This window comes from Nilaparvata lugens, chromosome 4 (genome assembly GCF_014356525.2).
Source record: "Nilaparvata lugens isolate BPH chromosome 4, ASM1435652v1, whole genome shotgun sequence".
NCBI lineage: Eukaryota > Metazoa > Arthropoda > Insecta > Hemiptera > Delphacidae > Nilaparvata > Nilaparvata lugens.
Window position 1 is genome coordinate 20,683,875 of NC_052507.1, and position 18,800 is coordinate 20,702,674.

The 18,800-nt window shown below is 34.6% G+C and overlaps 1 protein-coding gene across 1 annotated transcript; it reads right to left on the minus strand.

Moving 5' to 3' along the window:
• Positions 1-2,442: 2,442 nt before the first annotated feature.
• On the minus strand, positions 2,443-14,385 carry LOC120351028 (gastrula zinc finger protein XlCGF17.1-like). The gene is made up of 4 exons (XM_039426907.1): positions 14,215-14,385; positions 13,051-13,162; positions 8,980-9,118; positions 2,443-5,276 (listed from the first exon to the last, which is right to left on the minus strand). Exons 2-4 carry the CDS (start codon positions 13,051-13,053, stop codon positions 4,504-4,506), a joined length of 915 nt encoding a protein of 304 aa, XP_039282841.1. The 5' UTR covers positions 13,054-13,162; positions 14,215-14,385; the 3' UTR covers positions 2,443-4,503.
• Positions 14,386-18,800: the final 4,415 nt, after the last annotated feature.

The following is an 18,800-nucleotide window of genomic DNA, read 5'->3' on the forward strand; positions in this document are numbered from 1 at the left end:
CATAATAGAAATAAGTGAATGACTCTTGACAATGATTATTTTTTATAATTCGGATGAAAAAAGAATCTAAGACAAAAACATTATACTCGGAAGACAGTTATTAGGTTTCCACATAAGAAGTGGTAAGGAAAGAGAATTTCACCCATTTATCAATATATTACAGTACCATAGTCACAAGTTAATAATAATTTTGTCATAAAAATAATAATTCATAGTTACAGCCTCATACAAATTAAGTTAGAACCTCTTATCTCTGAAAGATTTGCAAGGTGTTTCAAATAAATTTTCCTGAACAGTACAGCGAAGGGAGCGAAGTGAATAATTTCATAGTATGAAAATTTATTCAAGTTACGGTATTTATTATTTCTTTGAATATTTTCGCGGAATATGGCTATTGTGAATTTAGAGTACGGTGAGTATCTCATTTTCTAATTGAATAAATTCATTCTTGAAATGAAAATAAATAAAAAAACTCTTGCACATTTAAAGTGAAGTGCAAACTTTAAACAATCAACCATTAAAACCAATCAGTAAAGCGATCAATAAATTGAGATTGTGCTGTAAAAATAATTAAAAAAATAACTTATACGGTGAATAAAGGTGTGTGTGTCATGCACCTTTTCTGAGTCATGTAAAAATGCTATTTATGATTAGTTAAATTGATTTCATGTATTCTGATGAGTAACTTCAAATATTTATCAAAATACAGTGAGCTACCGTATGCTTTCAAGAAATGTATGAATATGAATACAATAATTTGTATTCTTAATCTATTATTTTATATTTTTTTAAATGTACTATAATTATATTCTATAAATGAAAATAAGTACCTAGATCTGATTTCATACATTTTAAAAATAATTATAATAATTCATTGAAACTCCCAAAGTGTGTTTGAGTGTTTGTAGCCTACTATGAATTATTTCAACTGTTCGAAAAATAATCAAGAACAGGATGTCTTCAAAAAAGGTTTTGAATATACCTACATGTTTCTTCTTATTTGATGAATTGGCAATTGGGAAGCTGCTCCTTTGATAAAATAAAAAAATGATATTTATAATTGAGATTGTGAGAATTGAATAATTATTATAAAAGTGCACCTTGGATATGGTTAAGTCATATCAAGTGTTATTTATTCCTTGGAGCTACCTGTCATTGATGTGATAACATTTCTAGTCATTTTAACTAACGTGAAAAATACATGAATATATGTAGGTTCATTCAAATTTGTTGACAATTTTGATAAATCTTGGAAAAAACAAGAGAATAGAATAAAATGTAGGTAGCCTATATTTGTTATATAAGTTGAAATTTGAGAGTTCATTTTTTAATTGAGAAGTTTCTATAATTTATTAATTAGAATTATAATGTTTTGTTGTGTATAGTTCATTTATATTAGATTTTTGACTTACTGCACGTATGGTATTGAGAATATCGTTTTTCTATATAAATTGAATGATAACTTATTATGAATTTGTACAGTACCTATATATTTTACGATGCTACTGTCTTGTTGGAGAGAACATTTTTTGAAAATGTACTTCTATCAGCAATTATCCAAGCTTCCAGAATCTTTATAATATTTTTAAACCCTTCAATTAAATAGGTAATTCTTATTCGATAAAATGAAATAGTTATGAATTCTAATAAATGATTGTAATTTATGAAGGAATTAACATCTCAAATCATATCTATAAAAACTGATAATGTAATCTTATTGCTTTATTCTAAAGAGCAGGAATCTCTATTACAATTTTTCCCACTTCCTGTAGGATTCTGTATAGTTCGGTGCCGTAGTGTACGTTATGGTACTTCGGCTTCACAAATAATATATAGGCGATAAGTTTCTGGAGCGGTACCGCACTCTTTTCATTTCTCTTTCATTAGGGGTTTAAAATATCAGTCGTACCTTGTTCAGAATTTCAATGTTACAATATAATAATTAATGCCTGATCTTTTATTGGAACATGAATTGTCTTTTTATTGTGTAAGTAATGTTTTTAGGAAATTCCACTTATGACGACCCTAAATCCATGTTCACATTAATTGATAACTGCCCATTGGAGATATTGAGTAAATAAGATTGTCCTTAGCATTATCACTCTTTTCCCAGATTACATCTTGGAGATTCCAGCAGGGAGTGGGCAGCAGGCAGACAATTCAGATACTCTTTAATAATTTAGGTACTCATTTGCGATTTTCACTCAACAGAACCTAATTTACAGTCAATTTTGACCGATACATAAAATAAAATTAATAAATGAGCCTAGTCATATCAATACCCAAGAATCTAATACTTCATCCATTCACTTTCCACTTTGATTAGAAACATTTTTATTCTCGAGTCATGAATGATGTGATCCATTCCCAGAAGCATTCCTAGTTTGAGGAGCAAGTGAACAATTATTGACGAGATAGGAGAGTGATTGATAAGTCGTTTTCTGTAGTTGAAAATTATAATGTACTAAAATAATATTATATTGTAAATTTTTCTCATAGAAAAGTGCTTCCACTTCCTTCCTTATAAATACACTGTAGTTTGAATATGTACCAATAACAAGCATGAGGAAAAATCTTGAGGAATATCGGTAGGCTATTACTGGATGACATTGTACCATATTGTATGATGCTGGCATTTGTGATATATACGGTACTAACTTATCTTATATGATGTTATTGTAATATTATAGATGCTAATATTTTATCGATAATTAAAATCGAAGTTGATAAATAATTTTGACGTTGAGAAGATGTGTAATATGCAAGGTACGGTAATAACATCATATCCAGGCTGTTAATGATTATATCAATTATAATCTACAAAAATACTCGTTGAAAACTCCAAAACAAATATTTCATTTCTAGTGATGAGAATTTCTTATCTTTCCTAGTAATTCAACTTGAAAATATAATTTCAATCTATTATTTGATAGTGAATTATTGTCTTATTATGAAAAATGTATCTTTCTATTGAGAAACTCAAAGAATATTTTTAAAAAACTATAAACTCTTTGAAGATTTTGATTGGTAGCCTACGGCAATTGCCAGGGTTGCGATAGTATGATCAGAAACATTTACCTTGATTTTAATATCACAGAAAGAGGGATCATCCATGAATTTCATTATCATAATTTCACTTTTGATTACAGACTACACTCGATGATTTATCAGCTTATTTGTAGCTTGGCGTTCTTTGAAAATGAGATTTGATGTTTAGATTTTTTTCTTGCTGAGTGGATGGGATTCTTTGGAATGGAATGACGAGCTACCGGTACTCAATTTACTGCACTCTACTCATCAAAGTACTGCAACGTATTATAAATGTATATATTAAATTAATGCAATGATTCACACTTCTATTACAAGGAAACATAATGCATTTCAGGATAAAATTGAAATAAACATTAACTGGTTGCAGTAATTATTCCAGAGTCACGATTCTCCCTAAAAAAGGAGATTAAAAACGTTAATATACCTCTAAGTAATTCAGCCTAATAGGAGGAAATTGGAAAATTTCGAAACTGTGCAAACTTATTATTTTTTTAATGGAGAGCATCACTTTAAAATTGATATTCATTCTTGTGATTGGAAAACGTCGGATCACTGATGTGGACTAACTGAAGCAGGAATATTTTGGTTTGATCTTCCATGAAAGTAACTATAATAAATTTTAAAATGATCTTTACTGCAGCTCATGTGGTTAATTATTGACTGGCTGCAATTTAAATTCTATATTATGAAAATCCAAAGAATCCCTTTCACAGTGTCCTGACTAGGACAAAGTGATTCCTGAATAGTTTTCTGGAATATAAAACTTTTAAAAATCAATGCGTCAACAAAAAAGCCCTTGAAAGGTGCAAATTCAAAAATCTTAAAAATGTATGCATATTTTGGAAGTGTTAGTGGACTTATGTGAACTATTGCACTAGCTGTTGAGATAAAAAATATTTAAGACTGCAAAGCTTTGATTTCACCAAGTTGAAATGTAAAATTTTAAAAGTTCTTGTAAAATTCTGCTTAATGCACATTATTTTATCTCTTATGGAACTCATTACTATAGAAAGCGGATCGTTGAATTTGGTTATAATGTTGATTGAATTGTTAGATGAAAATAATCTTTGTAATACAAAGTGAAATGGAATGTGTACCACTGCCTCAATTTGAGAGGAAATAAAATGCCTTCATTTGAAATTGTCATTCATTTCTAATAATATATAATCCTATAATATAGTACTGTAATAATAGCGAACATTAAATTTAACCCATAGTAGTATAAAGAAACGTTTAGTCTACCGTACTTTTATTATTATTTATAACAAAAGTATTTTTTTCCATTATAATCAAGCATTTTAGCGGTTACGTTGGACTAGATAAGTGAAAATGAATTGTTGAAGGTGCTCTATTATTGTATCAAAAAACCCAATTCTAGAAAGGTTTTTCTCCAGTATGTGTTCTGATATGTTTTTTCAAACTAACTAACTCAGCACTTTTGTAGTCACAAAGCTAGTAGCTGAAAGGTTTTTCTCCTGTATGAGTTCTAATATGATTTTTCAAATTACTTGAATCAGCACATTTATATTCACAAAACTTGCAGCTGAAAGGTTTTTCTCCAGTATGTGTTCTGATATGTGCTTTCAAATAACATGACCTTACACTTTTGTAGTCACAAAACTCGCAGCTAAAAGGCTTTTCTCCAGTATGTGTCCTGATATGTGCTTTCAAATGACATAACCTAGAACTTTTAAAATCACAAAATTCGCAGCTGAAAGGTTTTTCTCCAGTATGTGTTCTGATATGTTTTTTCAAATCACCTGAATGAGCACTTCTGAAGTCACAAAACGTACAGCTAAAAGGTTTTTCTCCAGTATGTGTTCTGGTATGTATTTCCAAATTACCTAACCGAGCACTTTTGTAGTCACAAAACTTGCAACTGAAAGGTTTTTCTCCAGTATGTGTTCTGGTATGTCTTTTCAAACTACATAACCGAGCACTTTTGTAGTCACAAAACTCGCAATTGAATGGTTTTCCCCCAGTGTGTTTTCTAATGTGTCTCTTCAAATGACTAGACTTTGATGTTTTATAGCTACAGTGAGCACAGCTGTAGAGATTGGTCTTTTTGCCAGCCACAGATGACTCAGTGCACTTTTCCACTGAAGAGATTGAATGCTCATTCAGTCCACCCACTTCTGTTGCATAGTCTCGGCCAGATGTGCTGCAGTTCAAAGGCCACATCTCTGGTTCACTCTTCACTGCACTTCCTTCAGCCTCTTGCTTATCTGCAACAATCAATAATGTAACTTTTAAAATTATGAAAACAGGATATAATATAGTGACATCCACGTTATGAAGTGAGTGGAAATGATAGGACAATGATCAGACAAGTTTGTGTTACAACTGCCTTCTATAGTAGGTAACTGATTCAAGTCCTCACAGCATATCTGATATAATATTAAATGTTAATATTATTATATTAAAGCTGCAAAAGACCTTATATAACACTACCTAACCTGAGCCACCCTACCTGAACTGACCTACCTAAACTTTTTAACCTAATCTTGACACCTGAACCTACCCTACCCAAGATAACCTACTCAATCTACTCTACCTAACCCACCTTACCTAAACTATCCTACCTAACCAACCCTTCCTAATCACCTATCCCACCCTACCTAACTTACTTGCCCGCCTCCCAGCTGGAGCACAAAGCGCAGAGGCTGCAACCCAACCCTATACAGTCATAAAAGGTGATTGGGCGGGCGAAGCCCGCCGCCCAGCTGGAGCGCGAAGCGCGGAGGCTGCTAACCCACCCCAAATAGGGGTGCAGGGGGCGAAGCCCCCGCCGAGCGCGAAGCGCGAATCTTATTATATTAAAGCTGCAAAAGACAAAAAATCACAAAAAATTCTCAGCCAATATGGCGGATTGTCTCGGAAAACGCACCTCAAAATCAGTTAGAGAACACACTGGAGGCTATGGGAAAACCTCCAAATCACGGAAATTTCACCCCTCTGGCACCCCCAGAGCCCCCCAAATTTTTTCGACACATTTAAATAAGCCTCACACAGAAAATTCGATAGAAGCTTTTTTGTTCAGCTCCCGGAGATAAGCCCATCTATATTCAAATTTCGATTTCGACCAAATTCAAATGGCGACCCGGGAAATTGATTTTTCATCAAAAATATGAAGTTTTCCCAAATACCAAAAATTCTCAGTAAAAACTATTAGTTTGCTGTGAAAACTGAACACCAAATCTGTTGCATACTACACTGGAGGCTATGGGAAAACCTCCAGAACTTTCAAATTTTTCCCCCGGCACCCCTGGCCACCCACAAATATTTGAGGCAAATTAAAATTTGTTTCCCACGAAAAATTTATAAGAAGCTTTTTTGTTCAGCTCTCCAATTCAAGTGTAAAGTCATGGCTAAATTCCAATCAAATTCAAATGGTGACTCGGGAAATTGAGTTTTCAAAGAAAACTGTGTGTGTGCTTGTGTGTCTGTGAGATATCTTTGGCAGTGTTCCAAAGGCTGGTTGATTTTTCGCTGTGGCTACAGTTAGGCTAGTTTCACACTCATTCCGTTCGTTTAATTTTCGGCAAATTCCGATAAGTGTGAAACAGTAATTTGGTTTGAATTCGGTACCGAATAGAAACCGCATAGAACCGAACGCCCACTTGACTCTAATAAATTCCATCAGGTTTCAATTCGTAGCTAGCAAGAGGCTACTTTCACACATTTTCGGTTCGTTTTCGGCAAATTCCGATAAGTGTGAAACGATGATTCGGTTTGAATTCGGTACCGAATAGCAACCGCATAGCACCGAAGGCCCCCTCGACACAAATAGGTTTCATCATATTCAAATTTGTTGCTAGGGAAACAGGAAAAACAAAGTCTTTTACACACGCTTGCCTCTTTTGTTTTTCTTTTAACCTGATATCATGATTATGTATTGTATTTCAAAATTGTCCAAGTCAAAATCATATAGTTAATTCATTTCTGTTAGTACATGGGAACATTTTTTTCTCAATGAATAGTTTGCTAAAAAAAATATGAAAGATATAAATTAAAACTCAGGGAATTTTTTTTTTATTTTGCCAAGAATATTACATGATTTCATTAATGGAGAGAAGAGATGAAGTTTATATAGCATGTGTCAAAACAAGGAACAAATTTTCAATTTAAAAAAAATAATCTCTCAACATAATCCAAAATTAACATAATAAAAAAAACTATTCAAATAATTCACAATTTTCAATTAACTTTAAAATGTTGTTGTTCAAGAAATAACATCTTACAATTTAACACCAGCTGTTCTATTTAAATATACCAGCATGAACTGTGAAAATCCAAACACAGCTGTGTTTGAGAAGAAAATACCTAATTAGAACCATACGAATTAAAACCTGACATGTATGAAAGCCTCATTCGTTTTCGATAACAAACCGAACCGAACCGAACCGAATGCGTGTGAAGCTAGCTTAACGGTAACCGTATATCCATTTCGCTTTCCAGTAAAGTTACGACCTCGTTTTGCACATGCGCCAAAAAACTTCGTTTGTCTCAGCATTAATTACTGGAGCTTACCTTGTCTAAATACAACATTGTAATGCCTATATACACACATATATCCATACACGCATTACAATGCTCTATTTAGACAAGGTGAGCTTAGTGAAAAATTATATATGCGAATGTATGGTGTATGAATGAAGCATAATTATATTAGATCAGCTGATAAAAAATTTTGGTGAACGTAAACAGTAAAAATTGAACACTAACTGACACTGAAGGTATCACTTCTAAGGTTGTGTCCCAATCTATATTAAGGAGTTTTGGGTACAGAAACCCCCTTAAACACCCCTCCCCCCACAAAAAAAACAAATTAGGGACTTTAGGTAATAGATAGCTTAGTTCTATGATGATTCGTTTAAAGGCTCGTCACAAAGCTCTTTCCTTAAACTTACCCCTGTTTTGGTGGACGTCACTAGGACTTACTTTCCATTACACCATCATGAGTACATCTGTACTTCAATAAGTAATATACAAGCTCATCATTTGAGAAAAAAAATTTTTTTTCATTAATATATTATTTTTCAAACTATGTTAAGTAACTCCATGATTGAAACGATAGGTTACTTAGAAATCATAACCATGTGACCAAAAACCACCAACACCACAATGCACATGTAAATAGTGGTAGCCGCTCATGGGCAAATGTTTACAGTCATAAAAGGCGATTGGGCGGGCGAAGCCCGCCTCTCAGCCGGAGTGCGAAGCTCGGAGGCTGCTACCCAACGCTATACAGTCATAAAAGGCGATTGGGCGTGCAAAGCCCGCCACCCAGCTAGAGCGCGAAGCGCGGAAGCTGCTATTTAACCCTTCACAATCATAAAAGTCGATTGGGCGGGCGAAGCCCGCCTCCCAGCCGGAGCGCGAAGCGCGGAGTCTGCTGACCCATTCTATTGGGGGTGCAGGGGGCAAAGCCCCCTGCCCAGCGTGAAGCATGAGTTATTCCTAATAATGATCAACTGTATTTATAATATATATATTCAACTTATTTGTCAAGTTTGTATTTTTGTCACAATTCAATAATACATTTTGTAGTTGTGATGATAATGATGATGATGTAGTTTTATGGTGATAATTCTCCATAGTGATAATGGAATTAGTTATCAAAGGTGATTAATGAAATTGAAGAAGTTCGATACTATAACAAGTTGTAGACAAACATCATCAGATTGATACATTCAATTTTATGGAATATTCTGAACACATTACATCTAACACACTACACATTTGTTCTGTAAATGTGCATGGTTGACATGTGGCAGACAGCCCATTTGGGAGTAGCATTTACACAGGAGTTCCACTCCCAAACATCAAACCACTTCATGTAAGGAAGCTGGCCACAGTCTAATCACCCAAGCAAGGAGAGTAGACCCTGGTCAATCAATAATCGGTTAGTAATAGAATGCATCTCACCATATGCCTCCTCTTTGATGAAGATCATGTTGTAGCCAGGGATTAGATAATGTTGTTGGCTGCAATCATCTTCCACTGCAGCTGGTTGCTGGCTGCTATCATCCTCCTCCTCCTCCTTTTTAACAGTAACTGTCGCCATCTGCAACACATACACATTCACAATCAATGCCAGGACTTGTATTATTATCAGTTCGGCTCAGGCCGTGGTGATAGAAGGAGTGTTTTCGTAGCTGCTCTGCTCAGATAAGATAGGCTCGACTGTTTCTGATTTTTCCTGTAGAGATTAATGTTATTCATTGTTTTCCGTAGCATTTCATAACCTAGAAAGTATATTTTTTAAATTATTAACAATATTCCAATAATCTATAAATCTAAAATCTAATAAATTAATTTAACTCTAATATTATTTTAACATATATCATTAGTATTTCAACTTTTTCCTTAGCCTTTACATAAGTAGCTTAAACTCTTTGATTACGTTTGACTCTGAACTTTTCCAATAATTATTCCTAGAATAAATTGTTCAATCTGCAATCTTCTTAATCCCAGATAAATTTATCACTTAATCGTTTTACATATTTTTCTCCTGTAAATGTCTTTCTAAACTTGTCCTACCATAAACTGTGAAATTGTATCAGTAAACTGAAAACGTTGTTAAATTCTCTAGTCTCTTAAACCATTCCTTTTTCTGTTTCATGAAAAATTTTCACATCCCTTTCCACTTCCTGATTTCGTTGAGGAGAGCTTATACATGATCATAGATAATTATAATTATTAACACACGGTTTGAAACAGATCTGAGGAATCGGCAGGCTGCTCTGTAAGGTTTTGTGAACATTGCATCCTGTTATAGTCGCTCTTGGCCCGGACCCAGACGGGGTACGAGCGATTTGAGGACAGACTGTTTCATCGAATTTTCGCCTGTGTTTACTGGAAGTTAAAGACTTGTTTTCTGTTGAAAATATTCACTAGAGCTAATGCCTCCCTTTTTGACTCTTCTTTGCATTAATGCTAATATATTTTAGCGGTTCCCTATTTATTCAGCATAGCTCTCATCAGATTTCCTTTTCCTTTCTAAATCATTTCCTTTTCCTTTCTAGTCATCTATGACTAAAGTGCGAGATAAATTACTTTTAACACGGCTCTTTCTCGAAGACGGAGAGGTCCGATGCTCTATCCTCTAATCACTCCCACTACCTAGCAGCATTCTCCTTCTTTTGTGTCTCCTTCTTTTGTGTCTGAGTGAGAGCTTTGTAACGCAACGCGGCAACACTCCCCTCCAAACTATTGCTGGCAATGTTCCAAGTAGTGTACTGGTCAGCAGGTATATTGGTTTGTGTATGTTACAGAGATGTTTTCATCACAAGAACATGAAGCAAAATGACACGGCGCATCCAATTGTGCGCAGGATGTCCGTCTGTGTCCACGCTACAAACTGTGGAGGGAGAAATTGGTTTCTCCTCTTTATGTTAAAAGTAATTTATCTCGCACTTTAGAGGCAGTTTATTGAATTGATCACTTTGTCTTAAAGTAGAATTTTCTCTTTTACAAAAATCTCTCATTCCCAATTTCTCATTACTTGATACATAGTAGCTTTTTAATTTATCTTGATTCATTCAAACTTGTTGTCCTCTCCTTCATAAAAACCTTCTTATAGAATAATTATAATATACCGAGAAAAATAAAATAAATCCGAGTAAATAATTTCTTTCTTATCACTAAGCATAAATATTTTTAATAATGATTTACATTTTATAGTTTTTTCACGAATTTTCCCATTCATCTGAATTTATATTTTTCTTAACGTAAGCAATAATTTCTCATCTCTTCTGATTCGGTACTGCTATTGGAATTACGGCTTTTTAATTTCCATACTAGTTTTATTCTGATCTGGTTAGAGGGTTTTTGCACTTGAAATGAAGCTACAGATGACGACAACTAGTACGGGAAACTTGGCGGTGATTTATAATGGATATAAATTCAGGAAATCTAGAACTACACCCCAGGGTCATATAGTTTGGCGTTGTCTGAATAAGAAGTGCATTTGTACAGTAAAAACAGATCACGCATACTTTCTAGAGTCAAATCTGACAATTATCCATAATCATCCACCGAATGCTACTGCCAATGGATCTGAGTTGTCTTTGAATGACTCAGTAGGTAGCCTGGTTACTGATAATGTCGTAGCTTTTGAAAAGTCATTCAATGACACTGCTGAAATTTTCTCGGCCATTCCCAATATGTTCAATGAATCTAAATTACATAGCACCCCGAACTTATCTGCGCCTCCTTTGAATTCTGATTTAAGCCATTCATGTGACGATCACGATGAAACTATTGTATTGTTGAGAAAAGAAAACAGTGAACTGATGGAGGATTTAACTACACTCAAACAGCAATGGAGCGATGTAGTGGATCATTCAATCAATGTTGACAAGGAATTGATGGAGAATAAAACGTTGATAGAGCAGATGAAAATAAGCATTGAGGTTTTGGAGGCTGAGAATACTGCCTTGAGGAGCGAAAATAAATCATTCGAGATAGAGCTAAAAAATCTCCGAGGTTTCTACTCTCCTGGTGACACAGCTACTAATTACAAAGTCATTAATCCCATGATCACTGCAACAAAAAATTATTATAGTATACTAAACAATTCATTGGCTGACTCCATATCGGATGCATCATCCAACGATAATAATTGCATTGATAGCATTTCACCGAAAACAACAAAACCAATCGGAAAACCGAATAAAACTATCAAAACGATTTTTGCAGAGCAGGAACACCTGGAAGATGAACCGAGAACTGAGAAAAAAAAGCGAGTAAAAATGAAAAAAACAAACAAAATCCTTATCTTAGCTGATAGTCATGGACGCGATATCTGTGAAATTGTCAAAGCTCGAATCCCTAATTCTGATGTACAAGTCTTTTATAAGCCAAATGCTACGTTTGGCCAGGTGATAAATGGAGCGGACAAACAAACATCAAATTTTGGACCCAAGGACTACTTGTTAGTAATGGGAGGTACAAATGACATTGACGACACTGAATCCCAAAACTTCGACCGGTTTAAAGAGAATTTGGATTACCTGATCCCTATCAGTCTAAGAACCATCTTGATTGTGACCACCATTCCTAATCTATTTGACAAACCCGAACTGAACATGGCAATAGACAGGGCAAATGATTTCATCCATAAATATATAAACACAATTGAAAGAAAGAATGTCAAAAACCTGGGAATCTGCTTCATTAATGAGAGATTAAGTAGGGGAGGTTTCACAAGGCATGGACTACACTTAAACAAGTCAGGAAAACACATTTTGTGTAACAGATTTTCAGAATTGATCAGAGATAGGGTGCCATTCAGAAATACTGCTGTAAGGGAGACTTTTTTAATGAAGTGGCTGAGAGGGGGCGCAGTGGCATGATCTCTCACCTGAGAGGTCCGCAACCCAGGGACACATCAAGTAGCTTGAAGAAGGATATTCCTTATCTGCTACATATCAATATCCGTGGAATGAGAAGCAATAGAAATGATCTGCAAGTCTTCCTTTCTGAATTCCACACACTCATTCCCATAATATGTCTTAATGAACACTGGTTGAACACTTCAAATGTCAGCCTACTTAACTCGATTCCTGGTTTCTCTTGTGCTGATAGTTTCTCTAGGGCAGTAGATAATCATGGCGGCTCAGCAATCATGACATATAAAATCTATTGAATTCAGGATTGATCATAATTAGCAATGAAAAAAAATCAGTTCTGAATAGTTAACCTGGTTAGATAACTTGCATCACAGCTATCTACTAAGGAAAACATTGAGAATGAATAAGTGGCAACAATACATTCCTATCATTTCCATTGATTTCATAGGGTGAATGTCACAACAGTGTTTGCACACCCTACTGTCAGCTGCTCTCATGTCAGGTGATTTCTTAATATTGATGAGACAGGCACTGTGATTGGTGCAGTTGAAGGCTACTTGAAACACACAGCGAACACAAATGAAAAAAATGCAAATACAAGTTGAATTATGAATTACATCAACAATGTTATCACTATACTTACCATACACTTCTCTTTCAATGGCCTTAGTCAACCTGGAATCTGATTCTCCACTCAATGAATTGTGCTCTGAGACTGGTGATTGGCTATCTGTTCTCTGGTCACATGTGGACATCTGCAATGAATTAGAATGTTTCCAGTTACCAAGAACATTTATTTCAAAGTGGCTTCAATTATTGAAAACTCACAGAATGGATTACTAAATAAGAATATATTATAATTACTAAATGAGATAATTGATCAATTTCAGAGCCTCTGACATGACCTACCGACTGTTTTCAGACGGCCGGGATCGACGACTTGATGTGTCCATCATGAGAGTTGCTGAGGGAAATATTTTGTTCAGTCTGGGATTCGAGCCCAGGTTACTAAATTATGAAGCAGCATCTGATCCACTCGATTATAACCACTCCTTCAGATCAGGTGAATCTACTCTCATAAAGATCCTGGAGAACGATAACATTTGCTTGGTGCAACCATAGAGGAAAGATAGCTTAATACTATGAAATTGAGTGTTTTGTATGTTCCAAATTTCACTGCTCACTCAAGCTAATAATCCACATAACATAATTCAGCCTTCAAAGGTATTTTGTAGTCACTGTTGTCATTATCCATCATAATAGGCCACTCTTAGCAATGTGATGCTCTTAGTCTCTCATACTGTGCCATTCATACACTATCATCCATCCCACACAATAATAATCAACAATAATAGGTTTGGACAGACAAAATATCACATAAAGATTTGAAACCTGAAATCCCTATACCATAAATAATAAATTTCATGCTATTTTTTCTCTTCTGTGCAACTTGATAATTCAAGTGTTCATTATTGTACTTCATGTAATGTAGCAAAGTAGCAATTGCTCAGTAATGCTCTAAAACCTTAATTTATTCATTTATTTCATTGACAATCACAAATCATAATTGATTAAAAACATAAATGACAATTGACAATGACTCAGTCGAATTTTTACAAATCATAATCTATAATATGATTGGGAGAAGACAACAGACATATTTTATTGACATGAGATAGGATATAAATAATCAAAATAAATAATACCGTAATGGTTAATAATTTATTGAAAAAAGCCTTACTAAGTTCTAGGTTATGTACGTCTATTTTCATTTAATGCTTGTATAATTTTCAAGTAGGCTACTTACTTATGACTCCATTCAGTATTATATATTTAAATTGATATTGGACTAGAATAAAATGAACTACTAAACTACCAGAGACAAAAAAAATACTAAAACACCAATAATTAGCTTATTAGCTACATATTTGGCAAAATAGCAACTTGTTAATATGCAACACCACAGAACAGAATTTATATAGAAAGGTATCTTCCAATCTAAACATGAATTTTACATGGCACCAAGACCAACTTGAGTGCACCAAGCCTGCGCCATCTTTGTAGAAATTAAGTTTACCGCTAATTTCAAAACATTCAAATCTAAGAATTGCTACTACTTCTTGTTCTCATATTTTTAAAACATACGGTACCATGAAATCACTTGAAATGAATCAATTCAAATCAATACCATAATGATTATCCAATAATAATTCTTGTAATTTTATAAAGGTATAATGTTGATTAATTCTGTGATTGAAAAAACTTTTATGAATAATTCTGATACAGTAAAAGCAATTTTTCGACAAGGTGACAAAACTGGATAGCTGATGTAATAGAACAGAGGCAACTTATTTGGAAGTATTCCTTTTTAATTTGAAGTGATTCAATAATTTATTAACAAAAATAGTTTAAATATTGCACTCACCTTTATAGAAATACGATTGGACCTTGAAAAAATAAACTATAAATTTTTTTAAATGAATCAATTCAAAATATCAAGAATGGAGTGGGGTACCTACAGAGCAACAAATTGGATATTGCAGGTTGCAGTCACAAATCCATCTCGGTCTTACCACAACGAAATAAATATCCAACATTTATTTTACTTTTTGTTTTTACACAGCCCAGCTAAGGGGTTTTCCCATTCATTCAGTTCTTTGTGATGACAGTTACCAAGGACTATACCTAGAGGGAGCTGATACTGGCAGTGAATAGTTGGCCTAATGGACTCAACACAGAGAAATAAATACATTCCTCTACCATAGACAACACTGATACAAGTATCTTTAAACAGTAGCCTATCTTTACTCTATGCTTCCACTTTGTGAGCTCAACCATCAATAGGCACAACTCACAACTTAACACCACAAAATATAGGGATTTTCTTTTTCTGTTTAATTTCCTTTTTATATATGCAGCATGCATATGCAGGTAACATTTTTTCATTCAATTAGTTCTTTGCATGTAACATGTTTTGTGAATATGGTTACCATGAACTGTGACTGGAGCTGATAATGGCAGAAAACAGTCCAACTATATTATGTAACTACTCAAAAAAGAAACGTCACTCTATTTGATAATCATATAATTTTAATAATCCAATCATTATCATCACAAATAATTTCATTTGATTGCACTAGCATAAGCAAGTTCTTACTTTTGACTTACTGAATGCCAAAGTCGTTGTTTTCCTGTTTGTATGTTCTACAATAACTTAAGAGAGCATTAATCAATCAGGTATAACAAATAACATTGATTGTGTCTGAGAAAAAAATGTGTTGTGATTCATCATTTAGTCAGCTAAAGAATTTATTGCATGCAATTACAACAGTTTTTCCATCCATTCATCCATGAAAATCAGATGTGGTTATTTGGAAGCTATCCCACAGACAGACCTTCTTGCACTGACACATGATCAATATGTTGTTTCGGTCATTCATTTTCTATTGGAACTCTGTATGGAAATCATGTATCACATGACCACCTTCTCATTTGAAAAATGAATTTAGATTCATATGGGGGACAAAGATGTTGGAGGGACAGAGTGATTTTTCATTTCAAATAGGATCTCCAATGAAACCTACTGTCAAATTGTATTTGTAAAAGAAATATTTTGCTATTTCTATAATTTTCACCAACTCTGTATAATTGAAAGTTGCAGGTTTCAAAGATGGAATACAACATTTCTTGAGTGAGTTGTCCAATCCAGGGGGTCATCAGTATTTTAATATTTCATTTTGATTAATAATAAGTCAATTAGCTCCTAACAAAATCATGAATTTTGCATTTTAAAAACAATATTCTAGTTCAGAAAATATGTGAATTCAGGTTTCCAATTTTTTTAATAATGAAATTTTAATATTAAATGCATCAATTATTCATCTATTTATCATTGAAAATTGTTCCTTGTAACCTAAGGATTATGATTCATAAGGCATTGGGACAAGACAGAAATAATATGAGAGGCTAACTTCAAAAAGAGTTTAAACTTTCAATTAAATCTAAAAATCAACAATTCAGTTTGTAGTATTCTGCTAAATACTATAATTCTGTAGGAGGAATTATTTTTACAATTCCAATTACTAATAACACATCATGTTATGTTCAATTCAATCTACAATGTTAACAGCTTAAAATAAAAAAAAAAATGGAAATTGGTGAACTAGAACCCCATAAATGGTGATTTTGCAATGCATCATGGGATTGTGTCATGACCTGTATTTATAGACCTTTTGGAATTGAAATCAGCCATTAAGGAGGCAACCTGGAAGATTATCTTTACTATACTCTTCTTTTTACCACCTATGTCATTGAGATCAGGGGCACGTCAGGTAAGGTAGGAGGATTAGGTCAGGGTATCAATGGAGGATCTGTTGAGTGCTTAGCTCCATGAATTCTTGTACTGAATACAAAGGGTTCTCAGGCAGATACTTTTTGAATTGGTTTTGAGATCATCCCCTAGGCAGTTGAGAAATTTACACCCTGAAGATTCTAGTTGTTTTTGTGTTTTTTTTTTTGAGATTTTTGGGAATTTCAAAATCATTTTTTCTTCTTGTGTTGTACTCGTGGATTTTTCTTCTGTGTGGCTTGTCTGATTTGAATTTTGTTATATGTATGATTGTTTTAAGAATGTATAGGGATGTTACAGTGAGGATCCTATCCTGTATGAAGAAGTATGGTTTGCAGTGTGTATCTTATGGTGAATTATTATTTTATTTTGGAGAATTAGAACTTGCACAATGTAGGTCTGTGGGGCTGCTACCCATGCTATTATTCCATAGCCCATATGTGATGCAAATAGTGAGTAGTAAGCTATCAGAGCAGTTTTTTTTTGTCAGCTATTGCCTTTATACGTTTGATGGCATAGAGGGCTGAGGATAGTTTACCAGTGTAATTCCCAAAAATCGAGCTGTATCTGTCACCTAGGAGTTCGCCTCTGATGGTCAGTGAGTGAACACGTGTGCAGTTCGGCTCTGTTGAAAAGCGTTATTTTGTAGGGTTATTTTGTTAAAATCGATTCGAGTTTTACATTAGTTGATTAAGTTTTTCACATAGTTTAATAAAATATTTTTTAAAAGTCTGATTTTCATTGTAATTACACAGTAATTACAATAAATAGTATTACATAACCTCCAATTAGTTTGACCACAGTTTGGTTTATCTATTGCAACATGGTGAAGAGCAACGGTAAGAAGCAGGAAACTCCCACACAAAAGGCAGGTAGGCGTGCAACGGTACATGTGTCAACGACCCCTCCCTGTCAAGACACAACTCAACTGGCCGACGAAATTCTACAGAGGATAAACAAGGAAGTAAACCAAGCTGTCGCAGAGGCTTTCTCCTTCTTCCAATCCGAATTGGATCGATTGCAGGGTGAGAATAATGAACTTCGGCAGAGGATGGCAGCAATTGAGAAGGAGACAGAATTAAAAATCGACGATCTTGAACAATATGGTCGCCATACCTGCCTGCGATTCTTTGGAATTCCGGAGACCAAGGGGGAGTCCACCGACCAGATTGTTCAGCGAGTCTGCAAGGAGAAGCTGAATGTGGAATTGAAGATCGACGACATTCATCGTTTGCATCGAGTGGGACCAATCCAGCAGCCAGGTCAGGACACGGGCAGAGCAGCCGGCAAGGAGCGTCATCGTCCCATCATCGTGAGGTTCGACGGCTACCGGACGAGGCAGAGGGTGTTCGCAGCCAAGCGGATGCTCAAGAACACTGGCATCACCGTGAGGGAGGACTTGATGAAACACCGACTGGCACTCTTGAACGCAGCAGCAAACAAGTACGGGATAAGAAACACGTGGACAGTCGATGGCCGCATCAAGTACGCCGTCGGAGAGGGACCTGGACGACGCATCTACACCGCCGAGCGTCTTGCCGACCTCCAGTAAACACTTCACGGTGTTGGCACGTCATATCTTCCTACTAAAGGTGAGCTCTCATTATTTCAATTGTGCCTCTTCATGTAATCATCACTCTTCTCTCTTTTCATTTTTTCAGTCTTTTATTTTTTGTTGGACAATTGCCCTATAGATACCATTTTTACCAAATTAATTTTTGCCATTTGAACATATATAATACTGTTTTCATGGAAAAAATATAACTGGATTCTATGTTTACGAATCTTAAAATTAATTTTTGCTTTTTGAACATAATTATATAATACTGTTTTCATGGAAAAAATATAACTGGAATAAAGCTATATCAATTTAGTTATAGCAATTATTCATCTAGTATACTGAAACGTTTTTACTGATTGAATCATCCAATACTCAATCAGGAAACTAGTTTTCCATTAGACATAAGACATAACCGAATGATGTTTCCAGCTAATCCAATGTGTCACTTTTTATCTAACGATAGCATAGTACAAAAATAGAACCT

Coding starts and splice junctions, on each gene's coding strand:
- LOC120351028 (XM_039426907.1), bottom strand. Junction 5,277..8,979: donor CATCAAAGAGGAGGCATATG/GTGAGATGCATT, acceptor TGATTGTTGCAG/ATAAGCAAGAGGCTGAAGGA.